The 16,593-nt window shown below is 43.1% G+C and overlaps 2 protein-coding genes across 2 annotated transcripts; both read right to left on the bottom strand.

Moving 5' to 3' along the window:
• Nucleotides 1-296: 296 nt before the first annotated feature.
• On the bottom strand, nucleotides 297-2,047 carry LOC136523827 (uncharacterized). The gene is made up of 3 exons (XM_066517373.1): nucleotides 2,027-2,047; nucleotides 1,928-1,982; nucleotides 297-1,813 (listed from the first exon to the last, which is right to left on the bottom strand). Exons 1-3 carry the CDS (start codon nucleotides 2,045-2,047, stop codon nucleotides 297-299), a joined length of 1,593 nt encoding a protein of 530 aa, XP_066373470.1.
• Nucleotides 2,048-13,088: 11,041 nt separating this feature from the next.
• On the bottom strand, nucleotides 13,089-14,093 carry LOC136523826 (uncharacterized). The gene has a single exon (XM_066517372.1). It carries the CDS (start codon nucleotides 14,091-14,093, stop codon nucleotides 13,089-13,091), a length of 1,005 nt encoding a protein of 334 aa, XP_066373469.1.
• Nucleotides 14,094-16,593: the final 2,500 nt, after the last annotated feature.

Here is a 16,593-nt window from a genome sequence, read left to right as displayed (position 1 = left end):
CTTTTCTGTGAAATTTGAGATAAATCATAATGCTTTGCCCAAGGCTTGATCGTGTTTTCTCACATGCATCATTGTTCAGAGCAGATGTGCAGAAGTGCAGGTGCACGTGGCCAGTGGCGGACCCAGGATTTTTGCATAGGGTATGCGCCGCAAAAAAAATTCTTATACAATTCGGTAAACTATTTATAATTCGGTAAAACCGTATTATAATTCGGTAAAACGACGTCAAATCTTAATATAAATTGTTCAAATAAAATACAAATACTTCGAAATATAACAATAGGAGACTTACAATATTACTTGTTTATCCGCCGCTTTCTCAATGACATGAATGTCTCCATTATATCATCTTCATTAACTTGGAAGAAAATATCCCGCTCAATAAATGTGACTAGACAATCATCCAAAACAGTATCGCCTATCTTATTCCTTGACTTTGTTTTCACTATAACCAATGCAGAAAATACCCTTTCAACACTCGCAGTTGCCACTGGTAAAAGCAATATCAATTTGAGAAGCAAGTACACCATATCATACACTTTGTGCCTCTTTGTTTCAACAAGCTTAACTGAGAGATCAACAATGTTGTCTAGACCTTGGAAGATAGCATCTTGTCGCATGTCATTAATATAATTATCAAGTTGCAATTCCAGTTTTAACAAATCATTGTTGGAGAAGTCCTTAGGATAAAATTCAACCAATCTACGTACCTTCCGTGCATCAAAAGAAGCAAAGGAGTTGGAAGGACTGAAGGCTGACATACAAGAGAGTAGCTCCATATTGATCTCATCAAACCGATTATCAAGCTCTTGACTAATTTGATCAATGACACCAATGTATACTTCTCTTCGGAAATGGTCATCATTTGTTTGGTTTCGGGCACGAGCATACCGTGCTAATTTTCCATAAGGCACATAAGCACCATCCATAGCAGGAACTTCAACACCATGTTTAACACAAAAAGAAGTGACCTTGTGAAGAAAATTATCCCAACCATTAGACCTCAACTCCTGCATTCTGCTCTTTGCCACATTAACAAGTGAGATTGCATTAAGAATATCTTGATCCCTTCTCTGCAAGCACTCGGATAACTCATTTGTATATCCAAGAATAACATACATTAAGTGCACAAAGAAAACAAACTCAAAGGTTTCAAATGCTCCAAGCACAAAATGTATCTTTGTCCAATCTTCCTTATATGCATTATCAGCACCAAGTTCAATGAGCACATCATGAATTGAGGAATATATAGTGATGATGCTACATATAGTTTTGTAATGAGAGCCCCACCGAGTGTCACCAGGCCTAGGCAAACCCATCTCTTGATTTAATCCACTCCCTGATTCAAGGTCACCACACTCTAGTGCTTTCTTGACATTCTCAAGCCTAGCATTTCGAAGCATATCATGACGCTTGCAAGAAACCCCAACAATGTTCAACAAGATAGATACTTGATCAAAAAAAGTCTTGCCGTCAGTATTTCCTTTGGCAACAGCAACAAGAACTAGTTGGAGTTGATGTGCAAAGCAATGAATATAATAAGCGGAAGGTGATTCTTGCATGATTAAAGTTTTGAGCCCTTTAATATCTCCTTTCATATTGCTAGCCCCATCATAACCTTGACCTCTAATCTGCTGCATACTCAATCCATTACTAACAAGTAAAACTTCAATTGCTTTCTTAAGTGACAAAGAGGTAGTATCATCTACATGAACAACTCCAATAAAGTGCTCATATGGCCTTCCAAGTTTATCAACATAACGCAAGCAAAGAGCTAGTTGTTCTTTATGTGATATATCACTAGACTCATCAGCTAAAATTGCATAGGGCTCATCACCAAGTTCCTCAATTATTTTCTTTCTAGTTTCTATGGCACAACAGTGAATAATTTGCTTTTGTATCTTTGGGCTAGTCAAAGTGCAATTACCTGGTGCATTGTTCAAGACATACTTGTTCACTTCTTCACTATTTCCTGCAAGAAACTGTAAAAGTTCAATGAAGTTGCCTCTGTTGCTAGACTCTTCACTTTCATCATGTCCACTGTCATTGCTGGATTGGCTTGGTGAAAACCGCTTGTAGTGTGCTACCAACCGCTTCGTGTGCTTAAAAAAGGGTTAGGATGCAAACATGCTCTAAGCCGCAAAAACTAAACCATGGACAGAGCTAGGTGAAACCGCCTCCACTGCTGGAGAATGAAGCCGTGCCTCTTAATGACACTTCTCCATTTCCTTTCCAACTCAGGCTCTGTTCGGCTGCTCGTAAAGCCGCTTGTGCTGATTTGTACAGCTGATTTATTAGAAGAGAAAAATAATATATCATAGCTTATAAGTCAGCCGGCTTATAATGGCAGCCGAAAACTCCCTCAATGCCCTCAGCCCATAAAAGCCAACCTCTCTATTTGCTTACATCTAGCTTCACCCGCACGTCGTCGCTCTCCCTCTCGCCTTCTAGCACGATAGCATTGTTGTTCTTCCTTTGCTCGCCTATAGTGTGCTCCACCGCTGGTTGCACTACCACTCAAGCATGCAGATTGTGAGCTCATCTGGCCGCCATGAACTGGGAACGCTACTCCCCCACATAAGTAGACCGCCAGCACGGTCCTGGGCTCCAGAAATATGATTTGGTACGGGATTGCGAGTAATAGTCCATTTGCTTTCTTCATTTTTTTGGGAAAGGAAGAAGCATGCCTATGCTGCAACGAATTCAACAATAATGTTAAAAGAAGATAAAAGCAATCAAACTAATGCTTTTAGAGGCGCAGTAAATCTGTTCAATGGAATGCCCTGATATACACGGTTCCTTCTCTCAAAACTCAAAAGGTTTAGCTTCACATTGTTAGAGGATTGGGGCTAGCCCAAATAATAGTTTTAAATAAATCCCAAAGGCCTACTCACGCATACATGGTAAAGTAGGGGACTTTAGTCCCGCATTGCTACTCTAGAAGGAGTGAGGTCAACTTAAATGGCTGAGTTGTCTCAAACTAATTGAATTTATTGGGAAGAGGAAAAGGAACAAACACATGCGCACTCGCCTCGCCTCGTCGAGCGGGGCAGGGCGTGCGACATGCGCATGAATGGTCCGTCGATTCCTCGCTTCAACCTTTCGGGTGCGCGGCTTCCTTTTGCCACTCGATATTTTTGCATGCATGGAGAAAATTACGTTAGCCTATTTTGGTAAGCAATTATTCTCGCATTAATGGTGATTGCTCTAGTCGACTAACGACATGTCAATCACGTTAATGTTGTGATTGCGTGACTAATTACTTTCCTTAACTACGACGCGTGTATATATTAGGACGAGATGTCGTCCTAAGAATAGAGAATTCATCTCCTCCTTTTGTCATTGTGCTACGCATTCATCTCCTTTTGCCATTGTGCTATGCTGCTGCCGCCTTCCCCATCCTGTCGCCGACATGTCATCGACGCCAGGAGAGCAGGTCTTCGAAGCCTACGTCTCCTCTTGTCCCTGCATGGGGTAGGGGGCGTATCAAGTTTTTGGAAAGCGTTGTCGCAACTGCTCGCTGGACGTCTTCTTCCCTATACGCTGGTGTTTGCTAATCTTCGTCGACGGTTTGCTTCGCTTACTCCTGCGCCGACATCCCCATTGTAAGAATGTCTACACTTTCTCTATTGTTCGTTCTATCATTTCTTCTATTACTAGCACTAGAGAGTTTGAGTTTACCTCAGATCGTAGTGCTGGTGTTAAATCACACACCTATGGTACATGCTGTTGCTCTTTCTCTTATTGTCGGAATTGATTTATGCATCACTAAATTGCTATTATTTCCAACACATATATCCCACCTGTTCTAACATTGTAGAAAACATTTTATATATGCAGGGAACTCATTCCCGTGATCCAGTGACATGCAAAACTTTTGGTCTTTGTCTTTCACAATAGTTGTCCTATTTCGTTTGTACCCCGTTGTGTTCCTATCCATAAAGGAAGCATATGGGTACAATATAAACCATACACTACGTCAGATTTGGACATCACTGCCAGCCTCATCACTGTCGGATTTGTGAGAACCAGCAGTGATGTACCTTCACTTCCGGTTATGAGCTTGAAAATGAGAAAATGATTGGGGCTGGGCTAAAACCGGCAGTGAAGCACCATATCACTGCCGGTTTGTGGCTTTAACCAGCAGTATTTTTGCGGCCATTTATCACTGCCGGTTCAAGCCACAAACAGGTAGTGATTTGGCTCTATCACTGTCGGTTCTAGCCAAGAACCGATAGTGATAAGCCTACAGCACAAAAAGGCTGCATCCATCCTCTTCTTCCTCCTCTCTTTCATCCCGAGAACAAAGGCGCGCGTTTAGGCCCTTCCCTCCATTGTTGCGGCTGCTCTGCACCATGAAGCTAGCGCTTGGATTTTGAAGAATGGCTTGATCTTTTTGCTTTAAGGTTAGTAACAAACATCCACTCCTTTGATTTTGTTGCTTAATTAGCTTTATTTTGATGGCTACATTGCTTGATTCTCATTCTAGTTCTTTCTCCATTCTAGAGAGCACTTTTCCAATTGGACATTTGTGCAAGGCTCAAATTATGGTGAATCCATCATCCAAATGGTTGGTGTCTATGAACACATTTAAATTCCTAGCTAATTATTCCATGGTGGTCAAGATCATCATTGTTAGTATGTGATGCTATAATTAGTTCTTAGAAGTAGAGTAGAATAGTTATTCTTCAATATTGTGCAATAATTGTTTTTACTACGATTTTCAATTTACGGGGCCGGGGCTACCAATTTCAATTTTCCAATAATTAGTGTACAATAATGTTTCCAAAAATGGTACTTTCGAGCTACAATTGTTGTTCATGAAGCTCGATTTCTTATTAATTCTTTGTAATTACTGTCTCAGTATTTTTTGTGCAGATATGGATCGAGAGTGGATGCATCTGTCTCGAACGGACAAGCGGTACATGCATGGCATCAGCCAGTTTATCACTGATGCCAAAGCCCATGCTGGGAATGGGAACTCTGCCTTCTGCCCATGCAAAGATTACAAGAATCAAAGGAACTATCGTCAAATTGAGTCTATACGATCGTACTTGATTACCAAGGGGTTCATGCCAAACTATACGATATGGACTATGCATGGCGAGGTTGGTGTGAATGTTCTGCAGGAACACGATGATGATGTGGACATGCCTGACGTAACCATCCACGATGCTGATGAGGAACCCATGTCAACATGGAACCTATGGCCACAGTTAATAATGTGTTTAGGAACACGCTAGCTGACGACACCGAGGATAACGATGGCATTTCTCAGCTACTACGTAATGTAGAGACCGGATGTCTTAGTGAAAGATAGCTGAGAAAGCTAGAGAAAATGAGACAAGATGGCAAAACACCATTGTATAGAGATTATCCAATGAGCAAACTGGAAGCCGACATCATGCTGTTAGAGTTCAAATCGACAAACAGATTGAGCGATAAAGGCTTCGATCAGTTGTTAGGTATAATAAGGAAAATGCTCCTAGAAAAAAATGAGTTGCCAGAAAAGACATACTTGGCCAAGCAAATGATTTGCCCCGTCGGCCACGAGGTTGAAAAAATCCACGCGTGTTCCAATGATTGCATATTGTACCGTGGAGAAAAATACAAAGACTTAGACAAGTGCCCCAAGTGTGAAGCTCCACGGTATAAGGAAGGGCTATCAGATGAGGGTACCAAGACCAGAGGAGGTCCCGTAAAGGTCGTTTGGTATTTCCCTATAGCTCCCTAGGTGCATAGGTTGTTTGCATGTGCAAAGTCAGCAAAGCTGTTGCACTGGCATGGCGAAGAGTGTAAGAAAGATACAATGATGAGGCACCCCGCCGATGGGCATGACTGGAGGACTGTCAATACTATGTTCTATAAGGATATCGGTGGAGAGATAAGGGACCTTTGGTTTGCTTTGAGCACAGATGGGATGAATCCTTTCGACCAGGTTAGAAGCAATCATAGCACCTGGCCAGTGATGCTCTGTATATACAACCTTCCACCTTGAGTCTATATGAAGCGGTCGTACATCCAAATGTCACTACTGATCCAAGGGCCAAGACAACCTAGGAATGACATCGATGTGTTTCTGGAACCAGTGATCGATGAACTAGTGGAGATGTTTGAAAAGGGTGTGCCAGATGTTTGGGACGAGTACAAAAAGGAACATGTCACGATCAAGGGAGTACTTATCGCTACAATCACCGACCTGTCAGGTTGAGGTTCGTTGTCCAGAGAGAAGACAGAAGGATATACTAGATGTGTCAAGTGCTTGGACGACACTGATGCGGTAAATCTACCAAATAACTCAAAGATAGTTTATATGGGACACCGTAAGTTTCTACCTAAGGATCACCCTTACCGTACGAACATAAAAGATTTCAATGGTACTATTGAGAAACGCTTAGCTCCAAAATATCGAGATGGGCCAGCGATACTTTGAGAACTCAATAAATTAGAGGTTGTCCTTGGGAAGGGGACAATGTAGTAGTAGCGCCTGATGGGAGTGTTTGGAAGAAAAAATCGGTTTTCTAGAAACTACCTTACTGGCCATTTTTGAGTGTACGCCACTGTCTTGATCCCATGCACATCACTAAAAACATGTGCACTAACACTCTTAACACCTTGATGGACACTGGGGGGACATCAAAGGATTCACTAGCCACATGCCTGGACATGCAACACTTGGGAATCAGGAAGGAGCTGCATCCCGTGGAGCTAGAGAATGGCCAGTTCAAACTTCTAGTTGCGTCATGGACATTGAAGAAGGAAGAAAAGCGTGTGCTTATTTCTTTCTTCAATGAACTCAAAGTCTCAACAGGCTACTGTGCGAACCTGAAGAGGCTAGTGAACATGAGAGAACTCAAGTTCAACTATGGCCCTATGAAGGCCCATGACTATCATGTCATTATGACTCAGCTGCTCCCTATTACCCTGTGTGGTATCCTCCCCCCAAAGGTCCATGCCCCAATCATAAAGCTTTGCTCGTTCTTCAACGTGATCTCAAAAAAGGTCATTGATGTGTCCATGCTAGAGCAGCTGTAGCGGGACATAGCCGAAACTCTCGTTAGGCTTGAGATGCATTTCCCACTAACTTACTTCGATATCTCATTGCATCTGCTCATTCATCTTGTTGACCAAATTAGAGCCCTTGGCCCAATGTACCTGCATAAGATGTTGCCTTTCAAAAGATTGATGAAAGTTTTCAGGAGGTATGTTAGGAACAGATTCAGGCCAGAAGGGGACATGGTTGAAGGATGGTCAACGGAGGAGGCCATTGAGTTCTACACATATTATCTGGACATGAAAAGGGTCGGAGTTCTATAATCTCATCACGAGGGAAGACTACGTGGCAAAGGAATGATCGGGGAGAAATCTGTTATAGTAGACGACCCTGTTTCTTTCAGATAGGCATAGTTCATTGTTCTCTAGCAAGCTGAGGGTGTGATGCCATACATTGATGAGCATAGGCAATCGCTGCAAACTCTATATCCGAGCAGGTCACAGGCTTGGCTGGATAAAAAATATAAGGAGGAATTTGTCAACTGGTTGCGACGTCGCTTGCTTGGAATAAAGTTGGGTAATCAACTGGATGCCTTTGCCAAGGGACCTTTGAGTACATATCTTAAGTACCAAGGCTATGAGATAAAATGGATTCACATTTTATACAAAAAAGCAAGATGGAAAGAGCACATACCAAAATTATGGTGTTCGTTTTGATGCTCACGACGAAAATGGCAACGTGCAGGCGACATACTATGGTTTCATAGAGGAGATATGGGAGCTAGCCTACGGTCCATTGAAGGTAGCTCTTTTTCGCTGCCAGTGGGTCTGACTCGAGTGAAAGCTCTAGTTTGGTTTTAGTGAATTGATGAAACCCTAAGTGCTAACCTAGTTTATCAAGTGATCACGAGATAGGTAGCACATTCTAAGTGGTGAAGCAAATGAAGATCATGACATGATGATGGCAATGCCATGGTGATGATCAAGTACTTGGACTTGAAAAGAAGAAAGAGAAAAACAAAAGGCTCAAGGCAAAGGTATAAATGGTAGGAGCCATTTTGTTTCGTTGATCAAGACACTTAGTGAGTGTGATCACATTTAGGTTCGATAGCCGTACTATTAAGAGGGGTGAAACACATATCGAAATGTGGTTATCAAAGTGCCACTAGATGCTCTAACTCATTGCATATGCATTTAGGATCTAGTGGAGTGCTAACACCATTGGAAATGTTTGTGAAAATATGCTAACACACATTCACAAAGGTGATACACATTGTGTTTGGCACTTGAGAACAAGGGTGAGAAACTTCACCAGCGGAGTGAGTGCGGACAGTTCAATGGTGCCACCGGCACCCTATACAGAAAAGACAGGGTTTCACAGAGTGGACCAGATGCTGGTCTCAACTGGACCGGCGTGTCCGGTCAGTGGAAGCAATGAAGATGCTGGCATCGGTCTTCGACCGGATGCTGGATCACTTGGTGACCAGACACTGAGTGGGTGCGTCCGGTCCTGCTGACGTGGCACTGCACAGATGAGACGTTGAGTGACCGAACGCTGGGTGAGTCCGGTCGATCATGACCGAACGCATCCGGTCATGAATTTTCACGAATGGAACCTTACTAGAAACGACCAGACACTGGAGTCCTACATCCGGTCACTTTAGGCAGCGCGTCCGGTCACTACTTAAATGTAGTGATGACCGTTGAGATCGGGCGATCAACGTTTGAAGTCGATGACATGTGGCAAGCATCGAGCGACCGGACGCTGTGGTCCTGTGTCCGGTCGATCTGATTGAAGCGTCCGGTCACCCCGAGCAGTGCCCAGTGAAGGGGTACAACGACTCTATTTCGTGGGGGCTTCTATTTAAGCCCCATTGCCGGCTCTAGCTTACTCTCTTGGCCATTTGCATTGACATAGCAACCTTGTGAGCTTAGCCAAAGCCCTCCCACTCATCTCCATCATAGATTCATCATCTTTGTGAGATTGGGAGTAAATCCAAGTGCATTGCTTGAGTGTTTGCATCTAGAGGCACTTGGTGTTCGTGTTTCACTATGGGATTCGCTTGTTACTCTTGGTGGTTGCCGCCACCTAGATGGCTTGGAGCAGCGAGGATCATCGAGCAGAGGTTGGTGATTGTCTCTGGCTCCGATTGTGGTGATTGTGAGGGGTTCTTGACCATTCCCCAGCAGAGAGCCAAAAGGTACTCTAGTGAATTGCTCATGGCTTGTGTGATCCTCATCTTGTGTCGGTTGTGCGGCACCCTATTGAGGGTTTGGTGTGTGATGCCAATTAGCGCATGAATCTCCAAGTGAGTGAATCGCCACAATGAGGACTAGCTTGCCAGCAAGCAAGTGAACCTCGGTAAAAAATCATTGTGTCATCATTTGATTCCGAGGTGATTGGTCTTCATTGGTCACTACACCACAACACTAATATAGTGTCACATGTGTGTCGTTATAAGTTTAGTAATAATGTTAAATGGTTCGTCGGTATAACTGCTCGACAGATTGAGTGTCCTTAAATGTACTTTTGCAGAGTAACCATCGGTCGCTAAAAGTATTTAGCTATAGCATCGAACGAACAGTCGGCATAAAACGATAAAGAAAACCCACCGTGGGTTGGTATAGGGTCATGTCTATCATGCGCGTGAAAACAAAAAGGCGCATTCCCGAAAAAATCCGATGTCCGTCGTCTCCAAACCCTATCCCTTCACCTTTTTCATCTGTCGCTGCGGCACTGCCCGCACAACTCCCCAGCCGCCACCAGCCCACCACCCTCCCCTCAAATCCCTCTGCCCTCCACGGTCTGTGCCAACCCCGTTGCCACACTACTTGTCTACACAGCGCATGACGCGCCGCCGCCCAAATCCCCGCCTGCCCACCCAAATTCCCCCACCGCCCCTCCACTTGTTCCCAGCCCTTCATCTTCCTCCAAATGGAGCTCGATTTAGTGCGAGCTCAAAGCAGCAGCCCAAGGAGAAGAAGAAAAGAGTAGTGCTCGAGAAGAGAAGCGCGCCACCACTGCTTTGTTCGAGATGGCAACGAGTCATAGGGCATGGTCCTACCCCACCTCCCCGCTCACCCCATCCTCCGACACTAGGTAATCGACCGCCTACCACACCTTATTGCGTTGTGCCTTTCTTCCTTCTATGCAGGCCCCCTTGGTCCTGATCTGATTCGCTGCACGTGGGGGTGGGATTTTCCGTTGCTACTGCTACTTATTTGGGGATAGGGGATCCAGATGAGGATGTCATGGATTTATTCTCTCTTGATTCAATTACGATTATTCAACTGCACTGCCAGTTGCTTGGTTATATACTTAGATTCTACTGGATCCCGCACCTGTAGGCGCACATATTATCCATGGGACTGATATTGATGACCCCTGTTCTCTTCCAAGATCTGTGCGAATCTACTGATGCTATTGTTTTGTTCCTGCTCTATTCCTAAGTGTCATCGAGATCTTGACAAGCAGACGAGTCAATAGAAAAGAAAAACCATAACCAAACTTACTTTTTTGGCCTAATCTATTTACTGTACTATTTTGTTTTCCAATTTTAGGTATCAACTTACTTGCACTACTTTGTTTTCAAATAATCTGCAAATCCACAAAATTGCACTACTTTACAGTGTTTCTGAGTTTTTCATTACCTTTTTGATAGAGTATTACATATTTGCATCTGTGAGTTGGTGTTAATTGTACAGAATTGTGATAGGTTGGTACCTTTGTAGGAACTTTTCTTTGAAGAATTTGAAAGGCCCAATTCCTGCAGAGATTGGTTAATTAATAGAGCTAAATAAAATGTATGTTTCACTATCTGCTTTCATGTGAATTCATGCTTTTCATTTGCTGCAAGGTGTTGACTTGATTTTCTTACTTGGGTGCAGTTATATGCAGTATGATAACATCACTCGATGTATTCAGGCATCTTTTTCTGCCCTCGGACACATACTGATGCTGTAAGAATATGCTATCCTCTCTTTTCTCCTTATGATATATACATAGATAGTTGAGTTGAGCGTGTAGGATTTCTTTATTATGTGTTTATATGTAGGAGAAAATTAAATTGTATAGATCTTGATCTGAAATGTAGGGCAGCATTTTATATTATATCATAATGTGGGTAGCATTACATCTGTACACCTGCATTAACAAGATCAGTTCGAAACTGTAGATATTGCTAGTTCTTGTTCATTGCCATTTAAATGTATCTGTTAGGCTGTTTGTTAGGTAGCTAGTACCCCTGCCCCTATATAATCATCCATCTAGCTAGTTCTTGTTCGGCTGGAATGTGTGACTACTTGTTTGTGCTTGGATTTTGGGGGCTTGGTTTGGTTTCATGTGCATGTTTGGATTGCTGATGTCGTTTTGCTTCTGTGATTTGCAGGCTGCAGATTTTGTTGGCTTTGTTCTTCAGCTACAACACTGCAGGGTTCCATATTGGGTGAATGTGGACACCAACCTCATCTTCTCCATACAAAATAAGGCAATGTTTTTTTAGGCGCTAGGCGGTTTCTAGGCGGTGACCCATCGCCTAGCGCCTAGGCGCGCCTAGGCAGGCCTAGGCGTTTTCTAGGCGTTTTGACATTTTTTGTATCTCAGCATATATAGCTAAATAAATTATATAAATATAGTAGAGTGAATTTTATAAAAAGAGAGAAGGTCCAATAGACATACCTTAGTTGATAGAAAAGCGATGTTCGTGCTTAGTTCATAGTTGATAGTTGATACAATACCAATGTGATGTCCTGCACTCCTGCAGGCTGCAGCAATACAAGTGGAGAATAGACCATATCAGTAGTTAAATATAAATGGACAGCAGACCATATGAAATAGGAAAGAGCAGGTTAGGTACTTATCTCAATGATCTTAGCCCTTTCCTATCCATCGGACATTATCAGCAGCAAATGATAGCCATTTGAAACCACAAACATGTAGGGATAACAGTAGCAGCAAAGAAAATTAAATGGTACATAACAACACATAATTTAGTTCTTAAAATACAGAACACAGGCACACAGACTGCACTACTGCAAGAGTTCCAAGTTCATAAGTTAAAGATACAATTAAAAGATAAACATGACATGATAAAGCCCCACTGCCATATCTTCTTCAATAGGGTTCCATATATTCATCCTCATCTTCATCAAACTCTTCTTCTTCGGAGTCAAATTCTTCTCCTTCATAAAGCTGCCTCACTCTTGCACTTCTACACAGCTCAAGTTGTTGGTCTGCTCCTACTGCTTCTCCAATAACAGACCAAGTTATCCCTGTACCTTCCATCTCCTCATCTTCCTCATCTCTATAGACAACTATTGCACAATCATCTCCATCCTCATACAGAAAACCTTGAGCTTCAGTTGTCTCACTAGACAAGAGAACATCAGTGGTTTTCTTTGACGCTATCCTTTCTTTCTTATTAAGCAACTTGGAGTTGAATTGAATAAAGACCAATTTGTTGAGTCAGGTTGTAGTAAGCCTATTTCTCTTCTTAGTGTGTATCTACAAATTAAACATGAGAGCATATAACTATTTTCATTCATGTAAGTTTACTGCTGAAATCTGGACAGTAGATAGGGACTAACCATTTCAAATGTACTCCAATTTCTTTCACAACCAGAAGAGCTTGATGTCAGAGATAGGATCCTTGTTGCCAACTTCTGTAAAGCGGGTGTTTCAGTTCCATACAGCCGCCACCATGATGCTGAAATAAATGAGCAGAAACTATATAACAGTCATGCAATAGCACTGGATAACAAGATGTTGGTGTGCTAAACTCATCATTAAACTCATCAATGTAATGTATGATACTGTAGGTCATTGTCTGGTAACAACATCACTGGTGGCATACCCGAGCAGTTTGGCAACCTCTACGAGGTACTCTCTTTTTTTAAGTCTTAACTAGCTAATCACTTGTTTCATTGCATTTAGTTCTGTACTGTTACTACTCTATGAAGTTACTTAGACCATGAGTGTGCTTACAGATTATGCAACTCATGTATTTAGAAGCTAGCATAGTGAGTTACTTTTTCATAGGCCACTTAAATAGTTAACAGCCATGGCAATCAAGGATAGATGCCACTTAAATAGTTAACTAGCCTCTTGATAATGATAATGATAGCAGCAACTCTATAACAGCCATGTAATATGAGTTACCTGGGTTGTACTCAAATTTTTCACAAGTCTTTGCAAGCTTCTTGTTAAATGGTCCTTCTCTATTACGAAACTTGTCTAGTTCATTGTTGACAGCCTGATCTTGCTTGTCCTCATCATGATGATAAAAAGTCTCTACACAGCTCATAAAACCTACTGTTATTGTGGCATCATCAAAGATTGATGGGTTGCCATAGCTGTAGTATGGATTCAGCAGATAGGCAGTCAAATGCAATGGAGAATCAAGTCTTCCTTTCATCTTCTTGTCAATAATAGCAATAACTTCGTTGTAGCGGGACTGAACATTGCCATAGGCTTCCTTGATCTCTCTCTTTGCCTTCAGTAGTTCTCCATATATGAAACCCATTGATGGCTTCACATCCCCATCAACCAAACGAAGAACTTTGACCAATGGCTCAAAAATACTCAAACACAACTTCACATCCTTCCAAAAGGTTGGACTCAATATTGTTGCTGTTGCATCTTTTCCCTTTTTTGACTTCACATCCTTCAATGTGTCCCACCTATTATGAACCACCATCTTTCTTAGTTGGTCCTTCTTCTCTAGTATGTTGTTCAAAGTGAGAAAAGCTGAAGCAAACCTAGTCACTCCTGGCCTTATTATCTCTCTCCCCTCTGTGAAGTGTCTCAAGAACTCCAATGTTCTTGTGTGCCCATAGACAAATATGGTTAATGCCTTTGCTTGGTCAATCACCTTCTTGAACCGTGGCACGTTGCCAATTCCTTGGAGCATCAAATTGATTGTGTGAGTTGCACAAGAGGTCCAAAAGATGTTTGGTCTCTTCTCAAGCAATAGCTTCTTTGCTCCCATGTTGTTAGAAGCATTGTCTATCACTACTTGCACCACATCATCCGGACCAATGTCTTCAATTGCTTTGTCCACTAGTTCAAATATGACTTCACTTGTGTGTGACACATCTGACATCTCTTGTGAGCTGACAAAACTAGATCCATCAGCATAGTTAGTGCACAGGTTCATTATACTTCTCCTCTTCCTATCTGACCAAGCATCAGTCATAACAGAGCACCCATTCTTCACCTTCTCAGCCTCACGTTCTTGTAGCAAACTCTTGGTTCTTGTATATTCTTCATCTAGCAAACTCTCTCGCAGATCACGCAGAGATGGAGGTTCAAGTCCAGAACCAAACTGTCCAATTGCTTCACACATTTGCTTGAACTCATCATTGTCACAAGCATTGAATGGTATGGCTACATATGATACAAAAAAGTGTAATTAACTAATTAGTGTGTAGTTCAGGCATGTATTCAAATTTGAAATGTAAAACAGAAATGCATAATATTAAATTACCATGTGTATATGCCCATCTTGCAATATATTTATGCACCTCATGTGTTCTTTGTTTCCAAAGTTCCTTGTTCAGCTTCTGTTGCTTCAAAGACTCAGATTTTGTTGCTTTAGGATCAATAGCACGTGTCCACTTATCAATGGGTCCTAATTTGTGAGGCTCTGAACTTCCAACACAAGTCACTTCATCATCCTCTGTTCCAACCCAAGAAACATTCACGTCTTCTCTAGGCTCTAGTTCACGAACAGCCTGCTCCTTCCTCTTCCTTTTTGAATCTTCTAGTGATTTCTTGCACTTGTCTTTAGCCTCCTGTGTGCTCTTCCTGCATTTCTTCGCATTTGTTCCAACATTGGCCACATGTTCCTTCAACCGATGGACCCCTCCTTGGCTCCGATGACCACAGAATTTGCACTCCACCTTGTCCTTGTTGTTTGCATCCACTAGAAACCCATACTCCCATCCAACATCATCTGAATTCCTTTTCAGGACATTCACCTCCTCCCGAGATGTAACACCAGTTTCAATTTGAGGAGCACATTGTTGGACCGACATTCTACATGAAGAGCAACAGAGGCATGTGAAATTAGTCCTGCTACACTACTTATAAATTTAGATAAAAAGCCACTGAGTATTTCATTCCCCTTCTCATGAAAACTAATCCAGCAGTATACATGTAGAGGGAAAACAGGAGAAAAAAGGAAGGAAGATAACTTGTACTCCTAAGATTGATAACCAGATCATGGTAGCACACCAAGTTCAGCTAAACACTCTCGTCGTTTATACAGATCAGCCGAGCAGAGGAGTACAGCAGCCGAGCAGAGGAGAGCACAGCACAGCCGAGCAGAGGAGTAAGCAGAGGAGTACAGCACAGCCAAGCAGAGGAGAGAGGAGCAGGGGGCGGGCGGACCTCACGTCCTCACCTTACCTTGGGGTTCCCGAGCGGCGGGGTGAGGGGCAGCGAGGAGATCACCAGCAGTGGTGGCCCGGCGAGGAGGGGGCTCACGGGACCTCTAGGGGCGGCGGCGGGCCGGTGGACTGGGGTGCACGGGAGCTCCAGGGGTGGCGCGGGGAGGCCTGCACGGAGGGAGAAGATGGCCGGTTATCTCTCTGTCTCTCTCTAATCCTCTCTAGCACCGGCGCGCGGGGCTCTTTTCCTTCCCGCGCGACCGCTTCCTTTCCCGCGCAGACGCCTGCTCGCGCGCGAGCTCCCGCCTGCTCCCGCCCGCCAAAACACGCGCGCGCTCCCGCCGCCTAGGCGCCGCCGCTTCCGCCTACTCGCCGCCCAGGCGCCGCGGAGGCGCCGCGGAACTCCGCGGAGGCGCGCCCAGCGCCTAGAGGTGCGCCTCACCCCCTAGGCCCTGCGGGAAGGCTCCGCCTTGCGCCTGGGCGCGCCTAGGCGAGCGCGGAAACGCGCCTTGTTTTTCATTGAAATAAGGTTGGTCGTTGAATTGTATGCTGCTCTGTTATTTTCACTAGTTAATTCCGTGAGACCAAGCTTTATTCCAATTGCACAATAATTTAGTTATTATGCACAAGAGGTTGCATACTTGCATGTCCATTGCCTTACTCCATCAGTTAAGAATTGAAGATACTGAGTTACTTGCATTGGGATTAAATTGAATGTTGACACATCATAGCTTATCTATACGTTACCTTGCCACAAGAAAGGCTGCGGCACAATTTCACTTTGTTATAACATCTACAGTCTCTAGATTCATATCCCTACATATGGATAAACGCTAACGTGGAGCTACTAATTCTTACAAGATACGGATCCTTCATAGCCAAACCTCCACTTAGGCACTCAATACAAAATAAGTTTCCATGTCCACTACAAGGTGCAAGCTCTCAGTTAATTTCTCTGGGCTTCTTTAGGCTTGCCCTTTATTTATAATGTGAGGTGAGCATCTCTTCTTTGCTTGTTTTTTATCAAATAAGTTTGTTACATAGACGAATTAGAATGGAGTATGATTTTTTAGAGCCTATGCAATGATCTTGTGTAGCAGGATTTTTTTATGTAAGCACATACTGAAGTTCATACATTGCTTTCTCTGTTATTTTACTTAGAAAGTCTGTCCAACTAGCAATACAAAATATATGTAATTTGATACATCTACA

This window comes from Miscanthus floridulus, chromosome 18 (assembly GCF_019320115.1).
Source record: "Miscanthus floridulus cultivar M001 chromosome 18, ASM1932011v1, whole genome shotgun sequence".
NCBI lineage: Eukaryota > Viridiplantae > Streptophyta > Magnoliopsida > Poales > Poaceae > Miscanthus > Miscanthus floridulus.
This window is presented reverse-complemented; position numbering and strand designations above follow the sequence as displayed.

What these genes read in the sequence shown, in the direction of transcription:
- LOC136523827 (XM_066517373.1), bottom strand. Translation starts at nt 2,047, where the DNA reads ATGACAGTGGACATGATGAAA. An exon ending in TGACAGTGGACATGATGAAA is followed by an intron (nt 1,983 to 2,026) that starts GTGAAGAGTCTA and finishes GAACTTTTACAG; the next exon opens with TTTCTTGCAGGAAATAGTGA. An exon ending in TGTCTTGAACAATGCACCAG is followed by an intron (nt 1,814 to 1,927) that starts GTAATTGCACTT and finishes ATGCAATTTTAG; the next exon opens with CTGATGAGTCTAGTGATATA.
- LOC136523826 (XM_066517372.1), bottom strand. Translation starts at nt 14,093, where the DNA reads ATGTCAGATGTGTCACACACAAGTGAAGTCATATTTGAACTAGTGGAC.